The sequence below is a fragment of the Cannabis sativa genome, chromosome 4, assembly GCF_029168945.1.
Source record: "Cannabis sativa cultivar Pink pepper isolate KNU-18-1 chromosome 4, ASM2916894v1, whole genome shotgun sequence".
Classification (NCBI taxonomy): domain Eukaryota; kingdom Viridiplantae; phylum Streptophyta; class Magnoliopsida; order Rosales; family Cannabaceae; genus Cannabis; species Cannabis sativa.
The window spans coordinates 61,996,643-62,009,908 of record NC_083604.1 but is presented as its reverse complement, the minus strand read 5'-3'; the positions used below and the strand labels follow the sequence as shown (position 1 = coordinate 62,009,908).

The following is a 13,266-nucleotide window of genomic DNA, read 5'->3' as shown; positions in this document are numbered from 1 at the left end:
GAAAATTCTATATATAATCAACTCAAAACTAATCCAGAAAAGATAATTGTAACCAACTTGGTCAACCAACTAATAAATCATTTCCTAAGTTGGACAATTATAATCAGTATAATCAGTATAAATACCAGACATAACACCTATACAACCCAGACACAACTGGAACATAATTTAGTTACAGATTCTACAGAGAAAAACTAAAGGGGCATGTTCTAGATATTTTGATCAGATTTTTTACCCATACGGTGATGAGTGGATCCATAAAATTTAATAAATTTCAGCTTTATATTATTCTCTTTTATGTCTCTGGTTGTAGTTATGTGAAATACACAAAAAGCTTATATGTATAAGATAAAAAAGTGAAATATTGCTTAATTACATTAAGGTTAAATAAAAACAAACACTCACAACCAGAGATAAACTCCATTCCATGGATCAGCAAGGAAAAAAAAATGACCAGCTGACCTTGATGGAGAAATCATCTGTACACATTTTACAACATAATAATAAACTTAACTAAACAGACTGAGCTACACCTCTGCAATGTTAAAAATTCCATGGCAGAAGCTGCTGCTGCTGGTACTATTACTACTACTTACATCAAACTCAGCCTAGTTAACTTGCAAATACTAAATTAGACTGACACTACATAAACTTGGAGACAATAATTAAAAGGACTTGATTAAATAGAATCCCAATCAATCTCCACAGAAGGGTACTTGCCCAGATCAAAATTCTGTGTGTCATCCCATTGAGAATCGGAGGTAAAATCCAAGAATGTTATATCAGACTCCGGTGAAGATGACCCTGCTGAAGACTCATCAGACAAAGGCGAAGACAACGATGACGAAGAGCCTTCTAACTCGGCTTTCGGTTCACCTGTCGATGAATTATCAGAGACCAAATTCGACTCCATTGGAGCTACTGGTACTATTATTGTCGGTTTCTCCTCTGCCTCCGAACAGGACTCGCCAGAACTCACTTGTTTCTGCGAATTGTTATTATTATTATTAGCCAAGCTTTGGCAAATGGCTTGAAGCTTCGCATCAACGGAAGAATGCAGAGGCTTGTACTCGCCAAAAGCGCCGGTAACATGGGCTCCTTCATGGCGGAGATGAGGGAAATTGAGACGAGCAAACTCTCCCCTGAGCTTATAAGCTGCTTTATCATAAGCCAAAGCAGCTTCCTCGGCTGTGTCAAAGGTACCAAGCCAGAGGCGAGTTCGGTTCTTAGGGAGTCTTATCTCGGCAACCCATTTCCCCCAATGCCTCTGTCTAACTCCCCTGTAGAGCTTGTTAGCTTTTGGGGGAGTACCAACGTGTTTCATGGGGATGGCTTTTGGGCTGAGATAGCTAAGGGTTTGGGGGTTTTGGCTCTGCCACTGGCTATTGATTGAGGCCTTAGCCATGGCTGCCATTTGTTGTTTTTGTTTTTGTTGTTGTTGTTGTTGGAAATAAATTTGGGCTTGGATTTGGAGAATCTGAGATTGAGTGAGCTGGTTAAGGCCTAATGATCCGGTCTGTGGCTGAAAGCACACCTGGTTGGAGAAGTCTTGGGTTTCAGGGAAATAGTTTGATTGGGTTGAGGAGAGTGGAGAATAAGAGCAAGAAGGGTAAGAAGAAAAAGAAGATGAAGGAGGAGAAGAAGAAGAAGTATAAGAAGTAGAGGGAGAAGCTGCTGGTGAAGCACTTTTCATAAAAGGCACAAGTGCTATCATGAGCTCTTCTCTAAAAGGATCTGAGAAAACTGGTGCTTGGCTGCTGCTGCTGCTGCTACTACTGTAAAAATCTATAGCTGCTGCCATGGCTCCAATAATAAAAAGATAAGTATAAATCACAGAAGAAATTATAAGACAGAAACCTGTTTCTTACCAAAATTAAAGAACAGGAAGTTTATTTTTTTTTTTGTTTTTTTTGTTTGTACACAAAACCAAGAAAAATTCAGATTAAAAACAAAAGTTTTTTGCACAATAAGAACTAAAAAGTTGTACTCCTAAGATTAGAGACCAACCACAGGTATAAAAAATAACCTTTTGATTGATCCAAAAAAAAAAAAAAAAAAACAAGATCTCTATTCTGAATCACCTGGCTTCCAAAACAACCCTTCTGGGTTTGATTTTCTTCAGTTTGCAGACACTTTTGAACCCCAAAAACAAAAAAACCACTAAATCACAACTTTGAAAGACAGAAAGGGATACAAAGAAGCGGGAAGTAAAGGGGAGAGGGAGAAATTTAAAGGAAAAATAATTAACTTGAATGAAAAATTGGAGAGCTTTTCTGTTTAACACTCAATTTTAGGTGAATTCTCACTTTGAATATTGTTCTTTGTTTTCAATCTCTCTTGCTGTATATGTGGTTTCCTTCTCTGGTTTATATAACGCTCGAGTCTCTCGCCCATAGATTTAACATTGGAATTTTCCTCCGTCTAACTACGTTTTCCACCATAATTAAAAATTATTAAATAAAATACTCCAACTTCAAAGATACCTCTATCCGATGTGGGCCTACCCAATCACGAGACGCCACGCACGTATTCATTGTACTTAGTAACTAGCAGACGTCTGTTAAAAGAGCCGTTATGCTGCACGTGTTTATGCGTGATTGGTTAGTGATTTGGTTGACTACCTGTAGCTACCGTTTATCAAACTTATGGAAGTTTATTGCCGTTTATTGTCGTTTTCTGTGTAATGTTCTCTGCCACCTCATTATGATATTGATCACAAATCTAGTGGACAGTGGGCACTGACTTTTTTGTGTTTTTCGTTTCTAATCATAATAGCTAAAAACCAAAACTTTGATGTTCCTATCCGATTAAGAATTTGTTTTATTTAATATTTTTGAAGAATTTTATTTATTTTGAATTTTTTTTTTCTAAATCATTTTATTTATATTTAACTTTTTAAGTTTAAATTTTAGCCATAAAATCTTTTAATTTATTAAAATAATAGTAAATTTAGGGTATTATTTAACTAATTAACTATCACAATAGATTATTTATGTGTACACTCGTATATATGCTAGACATTTATATTGATACACATAATTTTATTATTTTAAAATTTATTTTAAAACTAAATCAAATTATAAAAATAAAAAATAAAATATTATAAATTTTAAAATAATTTTTTTATAATTTTTAAATAATAATATTATTGTACCAATATAAATGTGTCACGTGTACAAGAGTATACATATAAGCAATTTATATTGTCTGTCAACTTTAAAAAATAGATAATACATTAAATTTGTAACAATTCAGTAATTTTAATAATTTAAACTAAAATTTGAATTTAAAAAATTAAATGTAAGTGAAATAATAATTGAGATGGTTTAGCTGAAAAAAAAAATCTTTTAAATTCATATAAAGATATTTAATTTAATTTTTGATATGTGTAAAAAGAAATGTTTTTTTGAATAAAAGAGATGTTTTTGATATTTTTGATCTAGTGTAAAAAGAGATGTGTTTTGATATTTTTTTAATTAAGTAGTTAAACTAAGTATAAAATTCAAATTTCTCTTTTATTATTCGTTATTAGATCAAAATTTGATGATTTAATATTTTTAAAATTATATTTATAGTTAAATTTATTTAGTAATTATTTAGGATAATACTAATTGAAAAGTATTCTATAGAGAAAGTAATAAGACTAAACAATAAAAATGTAAAAAAAAAAAGTGGAGTGAACAAAAGGAAGTGAGAAAAAACTATAAGACAAAAAGTAATGTAAAAACAAAATTATGAAAGAAAGTGATAAAATAAATTAATTTTATTTTTCTTTTCAAAAAACACGTAAATGTTTTTTTACATAAAACATTTTTAGATGAAAATTACATTTGAGAACAATATGCTCTAAAGAAAGAGGTTGGGGAAAATAAATTTATTTTTGGGTTACTTTAAAATATGGAAAAACTTATTAAGGTTATAATAAATATGTCATAAAAAGTAATATCACTAAATATAGTATTATCCTGCCAATCAAATTAAAAATATGGTTTTTTTTAAAGAAAAAACCATATAAAATATTAAAAGAAAATCTAAATTTAAAATTTGTAAAAAATAAAAAATAAAAACTTAATTGAAATTGAATTACCATAAAAAATATTAAAATTCTTTTCATATTTATTTTTTAAAAAAATAAAACAAATGATACTATAGTGACCGCCAGAGTTGTCATTCGTGCTGGAAAAGTCACCGGAGTTTATTGTCTGCACAGGAAAAATTGTCAGAGTAGCTGCCGGTGCCGAAAAAGTCGTCAGAGTTGCTGCCGGCGCCAAAAAAGTTCGTCAGAATTAACATTGTCGCCAGAAAAATCACAAGAAAAATCACTAAGAAACTGGTTTCTTGATGAAGAAACTGGTTTCTTGGTGATTCTTCTGGTAATTTTACCGGCGACAATGCCAATTTCGACGACTATTCTGGAGTTTGATGTCCGTGCCAGAAAAGTCACCGAAATAGTTGTCAGTGTCGAAAAATCGCTGGAGTTACTGTCGGCGTTGAAAAAGTCGTCAGAATTGGCATTGTCGCCAGCAAAATCACTGGAAAAATCACCAAGAAAGTGGTTTCTTCATCAAGGAATTAGTTTCGTTACACAACAATAATAAAGATTATGAAAACAAAACAAAAATAATATACAATGAAAATAATTAAAACCAATTTTATCAATCAACCAAATAGAGAAAAAAAACACAAAAAACAATACTCATAAATATAAACAAAACAACACACAATGCACAACAATAATCTAAAACAAAATATAAGTATGAAAACCAGTTTCAAACCTAGAAACAAAATAATAAAAAGAAACTTAAAATAAAAAATATACAATAACATCATAAAGTAGAGCAACCTCATTACAAAACCCTTAAAACCTGTAAAACCAGTTTTGAACTTATGAACCCTGTGAACCAGATTCGACACTATGAAAAATCATAACGAAATATAAATGCTAAACAATAAAGTTAACTGAAACAAGTCATCGAAATTGGCATAGTCGCTGGAGTTGCTGCCGGCACCGAAAAAGTCACTGGAGTTGCTGTTGGCGCTAAAAAAGTCATCAGAATTAGCATTATTGCCAGAAAAATCACAAAAAAATTACCAAAAAACCAGCTTTTGAAAAGAAAGCAGTTTCTTGGTGATTTTTCTGGTAATTTTTCTGGCGACAATGCCAATTCCGATAAATTTCTCAGAGTTTACTGTTGGTACTGTAAAAGTCACCAGAGTAGCTGCCGGTGTCGAAAAAGTCGTCAGAGTTGCTACCAACGCTAGAAAAGTCGTCAAAATTGGCATTGTCGTCAGAAAAATCACCAAAAAATACCAAGAAACTGGTTTCTTCATCAAGTAACTAGTTTCTTCATCAAGAAATAGTTTCTTGGTAATTTTTTGGGCGACTATGCCAATTCTGATGATTTTTTTGAAGTTTGCCGGTACCGGAAAAGTCGCCGGAGTAGCTGCTAGCGTCAGAAAAGTCATCAGAATTGGCATTGTCAATGGAAAAATCACCAAGAAAGTGGTTTCTTCATCAAGAAAGAAACGAGTTTCTTTGTGATTTTTTCAGTGATTTTTCCGGCGACAATGTCAATTTCGACAAATTTTCTGGCATCGGTAGCAACTCTGACGACTTTTCCGGCACCGACCGCTACTCCGGTGATTTTTTGGCGCCGGCAGCAAACTCCAGTGAGTTTTTCGGCATCAGTGAAAAATAAAACTACCTAAACAAATAAAAACATTAAATATGAGATTTAAAAACCTAACTATACTGTGGTCGGATGGGTAAATCATTTTTTTTTTTGTGCTTATAGTATTCTGGAATGTTTGTTATATTTTTTTATAGGTTTTAAAAGTGTTGAGTTTATAATTTTTGAGTCGTTATGCTGCTAAAATTTCGATAAAAATAATGCAATAAAAAATGAAATTAAAATGTTATAACACAACAAAATTATATTATTTATCAAATAGTAATGAATCACAAGAATTAATAAATTGTTAAATTATTTAATTAAATTTAATAATTAATAAAATAAATTAATTAATTTTAAATGAATATTATATTATTTTAAATTATAAATTTTAACATAGGTTATTAATGGTTTAAATGTAATAAAATTAATTATTAATTAATAATAATTAATTTATGGATAATGAGATAAAATCTTGAAATTATAAACACAAATAAGAAATGAGATTAAAAATTATATATTTTAATTTAAATAATAAGTAAAATAAAATTATAAATGAATTATAATATGTAATTTAAAATTTAATAAGTGTTATTATAAAATTTAAAAAATAAGTAATTTTTAATTTAAATAATAAATTAAAAATTAATATCAATATGTAATATGTAATTTAAAGGGCCGAATATAAAATAAAGTAGTGTTCTTAATTATCTCCCTACTTCAACCAATTCGACTTAGCACAAGAAACTCAATATTTTAAGAGTTAAACTTTTGAGAGAAAAAAAATTATTAACTTACTATACCAAAAAAAAAAAAAACAAAAAAAAAAAAAAGAGAGAGAGAGAAATTTGTTAACCTTATTTATTTTAAAAAGTATTTATATATAACCTCTATCCAAGAATATACTTGGGACCAAGTAAATTATATTCTAATTGAGAAATTATAACTAAATAGAGTTACACTAAAAAAAATTAAAAAACCAAAAAATATCAATGTAACAATAATAACAATAAATAATCATTAATACTATATCATAATAGAAATATTTTAAAGTAAATATAATTTCATACATGTATTATAATTTAAAATAAAATTATTAATTTTACATAAATAAATTTACAAAATACATGTATATATTTTATTAAGATGTAATTATTCTTATATAGAGGTATACTTTGTTAATACTGGACTTAGAAATTATATAACTAATTACAATTTAGAGGTTATTCTTATTTATAACTGGCCCAAATCGGGATTTGATTTTTTTATAACAAATTAGAGGTTATTCTTGAATAGAGTATTCTTAAATAGAGGTTCTACTGTATATATATATATATATATATATATATATATATATTTATATGATAGATCCAAGATTTAAAGTAAATGGGTGTAATTTTAAAAGTAAACTTAAAAAAATTACTTTCAGGAAGATTTGAACCTCCAACCTCTATTTTATATAATTTAGGTTAATTATTAGACCAAAACTAATATTATATTTATAAATATAATATTTTATTATAAATATATACACTGTAATTAATTAAAATGTATATATTTTTTTCTTGATTTTTTTAGAATAACTATGCAGTCTCGCTTTTTTGTGGATCCGCATTTGAAAAGAAGACCGTACATAGTATAGTTTTCTTTTTTTTTTTAAAAAAAAAAAATATATATATATTATACCAATTATCTTATAAATTTAATTGAATTATAAATTTTTAAGAGTTGAAAAAAATGTAGGGAGAATAGAAGGTACATTTAATTAGACTTAATTAGAAAGATTCAGTACAAAAAACAAAATAAAAAGGAGAACAATGTAAGCCTTTTTCAAATAAAAAAATGTTAGCAACGATAGAAAATGGGAAATACGTGAGTATTTTGTAGACTAATTGAATGATGTCAAAAAATTTTCTGGTGGAAGATCTTGTCTCACAGTATTCTCACAAAAGGAAAAACTTGCACACATATACCCTGGCATCAATTCAACGTGCCCACTATGCTCTGCAGCATCGGAAAACTCTCTACACTTGTTATGGCATTGTGTTTTCGCCAGGGGCATCTGGTTTGGATGCAATTGGCAAATGAGAACATCAACTGTAAATTTTACGTCTTGGGACGAGTGGTTGAAATGGTTCTCCATCCCTCAACATAGACAAGGTATACAACAATTAGACTCTTTCTTGGGTGGGGAAGCCATCATATTTGAAAACATATGGAGGGTAAGGAACAAACTCTGTCATGAAGGGAACTCAACTCCAATCCGCTTAGTGATCAACGGGATTAATCAACGCTTCAAGGAAATTGAGTTGCTGAATTCCAACCTAACCGCTACTCTTCACGACTCACAGTAGTTTGCTCCTCCCCCAGGTTGAATAATTTGTAATTTCGATATATCTATAGGTAATTTCCAATCTGCAGGTGCGACAATATTCCATGATGAGGACAATAGGATTGTAAAAATTGTTACATTTCTATCGAACTATTGCGATCCTCTCCCTGGTGAACTCCATGCTATCAGCAAAGGAACAGAATCAGCAAGATCATTGGGCTACAAGGATGTGATCTTTCTCAGTGATTCGGCGACAACGATTGATGCAATTCAGACTGCCCGTTCAGATTGCAAGAAATTACACCACAATTCGAGAGAGCTGATTTCAAGCTTCCTTAGTGCAGCTGGTTCTTTATGTAACTGGGAGACTCATTGGACCTCCCGGAGACATAATGGTGTGGCCCATGCTTTGGCCAAATGGGCAAATCAGAATAACCACTTTGGCACTTTTGATTTGTCCGATTTTGATGGTTCCCTGCAATCTTGGATTGCAGATGGCTGTGTAGGTGATTTTCGGCTGTAATAGTTTTTCCTTTTGTAGTTTTTTTTAGTTATTTCTTAGTAGTTAGTGTTCCCTGGTCCTTGTTTTTTGGGACTTTGTCTATAGTTTCTTTCGGTTGTCTTATTGTCTCTGTTGTTTCGTTTGTTTTGCCTGTTGTTTGGCTGTTGCCAGTAATAAAAAAAAAAAAAATTTGAATGATGTTACATTTATTTATTCTTTTCTTTTAAAATAGGAAACTCGCTATTAGTGTTCAACAAATTGTTCACACTGTATAAACCGCTTACACCATATCACACTGTATAAAAATATAGTTTAAAATTTTCTATAGTGCGATACAATTTATATTTTTATTGAATTGCCAGTGCAGGCGTTCTGATGCAGTTTGCGATTTCAAATTTAATAGTTCAAATCGCTTTATATTATATATTATAAGAATATTAACTTTTACACTATCGAATTTTGTTTTTTTAACTCACATTATAAAATTTAAGCCATATAATTAAATTTAAGAAACATCTATATAAATTATTTTTTTTTATTATTTTTTATTAACTTCTTATTGTTGTACATATTATTATTGATATAATATATATATATATTATTATATAATTTATATGTTGTGACGTTAAAAATTTGATAAGATATATTTTTTTTTTGTTTATAATTGTTGTAATTTTATTAGACTAATCTCTTAATTTTTATTTTAATGTTTGATAGTGATGATAGTATAACCCGCCTAAATCACACCGTATCACACTTTATTTTATATAGTGTGGTTTTTGCAGTTTTAAGGTCTTGCACTGCGGTTACAGATTGAGAAATTACAAAAACACCATATGCAATTTGGTTTAAAAAAATAGTCTAAACTCACACTACCCGCATCGTGAACATCCCTGACTTCATATTATTCTTCCATCCATTTAACGCTCTCTCTATATTTTTTTAGGGTTTTTTTTTTTTTTTTTTTTTTTTTTTTTTTTGATTTTTGCTTCTATACTATAACAAATGCATTATTGTATTTCTTAAACTTTTCAACCTATTAAAAATAGGTAGTGAATTATTCACAGTATTATAAATTAGTCATGTTGTCAAGTTTTCTTACATGTGGCAAATCACATCAATACCATGTCAATACCACATGTGTAATTAATTTGAATAAAAAAATAATTTAATTTTTCTTTAGTTTAATTTTACATAATTTTCTTAATCATTAATTAATTTTTAGTTTAATAATTTTTTAAAAATATATCATTTTTATTTTTTTTTAATTTTAAATAATAAGTATGGTATTAATGTGACAACTGACTAAGTACTCATATCATTATTTTGTTTATTATGTGTGACAAAACTTAATAGAATAACTAAGGTGCCGTTTAGTAACACTTTTGTTTTCTAATTTTTTAATCATAAAATCAAGGTAAAATTTTTGTTTTTAAAAATTTTGTTTTTGAAAAAAAAAAATGTGTTCTGTAACCACTTTTGTTTTCAATTTTCAAAACAGAAAACAAAAGTATGTTCTATAAAGTTTATTTTCATTTTCATTTTTGATTTTAGTAAAGTCAGGTCTAGGTCCGGGGTCAGATTTGGGTTCGGGTCAGAGGCCGAGTTTAGCGCCAAGGCCGTGGGAGGGAGATTTGGGTCCGGATCTGGTCGGAATCTAAAATATTGATTAAGAAAAAAAACTGTTTGAAAAAATATTGAAAGTGACTTCTTTTTTTTGTTTTTAAAATTTTGATTCTCAATTAAAAAATTAAAAAGTGAAAACAGTTCTATAGAATATGTTTTTGAAAAATATTTTCACTTTTTCAATTTTAAGAACAAAAAACTGATTAAAAAAATATTATCAAACGCCACCTAATTTAAAATAATATAAATAATTTAAGAACTATATATAACGAGCCGAAATATTCAAAAAAAAAAAATAATATAACACATCTAATAATTTGGAGTAAAAATTCATAATAATCTATTTTTAAATAAAAATAATAAAGAAATAAAGAAAAAGAAACAGGGTATGTCACGCCGCATAATAATGCACTTCATTAACGAGCATAAAACAAAAGGCATAAGTAAAGACAGATATAATGTACACATCGACCGCAAAAGTTGCTCATATATATCCAAAATTCCAAAGCAATGATGATAAATATAACATTGTTTATCTTATCAACACAAAAACCTAGTATATATATTTATATAATATGATATGGTTGTTGTGAATTACAAATTAATTAATTCAATCATGATTAAGAAATGTAATGTTAGGTTTATAAAACACTTAAAGAAATATATAAATCACAGATATAAACATATTCCTAAAGTGCTTTAATATAGAAAACCCTAAATCATAAATCTATAAAGCCTTTGCTAAATTAAAGAAGAAGATGATGATAAAAGATCAGCGGAAGCACTAACCTGAAGCCATTGTTGGAGATTGCAGAGAAGGTTTTGATCTTCCAAGAATACACTATTTTTCTAGAGTATTTTCTCTGATGGGGAAGGAGAGAATACAGAAACCCTTGTGTTTCTTGGGGACCACTACCTATTTATAGAGTCATCTTAGAATAACTCTTGGGTATTTATAATTTGGCCCCTCAACAAATTATAAATTAACTTATGGTATCTACACATTAATTCCATGACACTTTAATACCCTTTTGATACCCATAACATAATTGGTCACTTAATTTTGTATCAAACTTTATAATAGCATATACATTATACATATGTGCCCACAAAAGGATTTTTAATCCAACAATCTCCCACTTGGGCAACATATGTTACCTGATAAATGTATAACCTTATGAGCTCAAAATTTGCTATTATGTAAAGGTATTCACAACAATCTCGTCCATCAACTATACCCATATAAGATCAAAGCGATTTTCGTCATATCAATCATGACTAAACCCATCAATGGTCACATATACAAATATAGCCAAATGACATAGATCAATCATGGATGTGTAGCATGGAAATTACATGCAATGTGAACCGAACATGCCTATTTCCAACTGGTCCTCCTTAAACCAAAGTGAGGTCAAACTTAAACATAACAAAACAGAGTGAATAAACTGAAAACTTTATTTCTGATCAGAAAATAACCAAATACATAAATGTCTTAAACAAACATAAAGCAAAGAGAATACAAACTCCCACTAAATCATGATATCCTCAAGTAATACTACACCCATATGAGCAGTGTGCTCATGAAAGACCTTGGGTGGTAATCCTTTTGTGAGCGGATCCGCTATCATGGAGTTTGTCCCAATATGCTCTATGGAAATCTGTCCACTCTGCACTCTTTCTTTCACAACTAGGAACTTTATGTCAATATGCTTTGACTTGGATGAGCTCCTATTGTTATTGGAATACAAAGATCGCCGATTTATTGTCACAGAATATCTTAAGTGGTCTTTCAACATTCTCCAAAATACGCAGCCTAGTGACAAAGTTTCTCAGCCATATTCCCTGATTTGATGCCTCATAACACGCTACGAATTCAGCTGCCATAGTGGAAGAAGCTACAAGTGTTTGTTTGACACTTTTCCAGGATATAGCTCCTCCAGCTAACAAGAAAATGTAGCCTGATGTAGACCTTCTGCTATCTTGGCATCCTGCGAAATCAGAATCAGAATACCCTACGACCTCCAAATGATCTGATTTCCTGTATGTGAGCATGTAATCTTTTGTTCTCTGAAGATACCTCATAACCCTCTTGGCTGCTATCCAATGGTCCATACCAGGGTTGCTTAAATATCTGCCTAACATCCCAACAATGTACGCAGTATCTGGACGCGTACATACCTGAAGATACATTAGACTCCCTACAACTGATGCATAGGGAATCTTTTTCATTTCCTGAATTTCAAGGCTACTTTTAGGGCATTGTCTAAGACTGAATTTGTCTCCTTTAGCGACAGGGGTATCACCTGGTCTACAATCTTGCATGCCAAATCTTTTGAGTACTTTATCGATATAGCCCTTTTGTGATAATCCAAGAATACCCCGAGAACGATCTCGACGTATTTGAATTCCTAATACAAAAGAGGCGTCACCAAGATCTTTCATCTCAAATTGCTTAGATAAAAATCTCTTGGTTTCGTGCAATAAGCCTATATCATTAGTGGCAAGCAATATGTCATCGACATATAGAACCAGAAATATGTATTTACTCCCACTGAACTTGTGATATACACAATCATCAATAATATTCATCTCAAAACCAAATGAGATAATTACTTGATGAAACTTGTGATACCATTGACGAGAAGCTTGCTTGAGTCCATAGATAGATTTCTTTAATTTGCAAACCATATTCTTTCGGTCACCAACCACAAAGTTTTCTGGTTGCTCCATATAAATTGTCTCATCAATGTCGCCATTGAGAAACGCTGTTTTAACATCCATCTGATGTAACTCAAGGTCAAAATGAGCAACAAGTGCCAATATTATCCTAAAAGAGTCTTTCGATGAAACCGGAGAGAAAGTCTCTGTATAATCAATGCCTTGTTTCTGAGTATAGCCTTTTGCTACAAGACGTGCCTTAAATCTCACCACATTACCATATTCATCCTTCTTGGTTTTAAGTATCCACTTACAACCAATTGGTTTTACACCTTCTGGTAATGGGACAACTTCCCAAACTTTATTGTCTTGCATAGACTTATTCTCTTCATCCATGGCATCAATCCACTTTTGAGAGTTAGAACTTTTCATGGCCTGATGCAAGTTGATTGGATCATCTTCCATCATTCCAA

General features: G+C 30.4%; 1 protein-coding gene across 1 annotated transcript; it reads right to left on the bottom strand.

Moving 5' to 3' along the window:
• Positions 1 to 344: 344 nt before the first annotated feature.
• Positions 345 to 2,420, bottom strand: LOC115713946 (ethylene-responsive transcription factor RAP2-4). Its single transcript, XM_030642432.2, has one exon. The coding sequence runs from the start codon at positions 1,799 to 1,801 to the stop codon at positions 680 to 682; it is 1,122 nt and encodes a 373-aa protein (XP_030498292.2). The 5' UTR covers positions 1,802 to 2,420; the 3' UTR covers positions 345 to 679.
• Between the last annotated feature and the right edge of the window lie 10,846 nt (positions 2,421 to 13,266).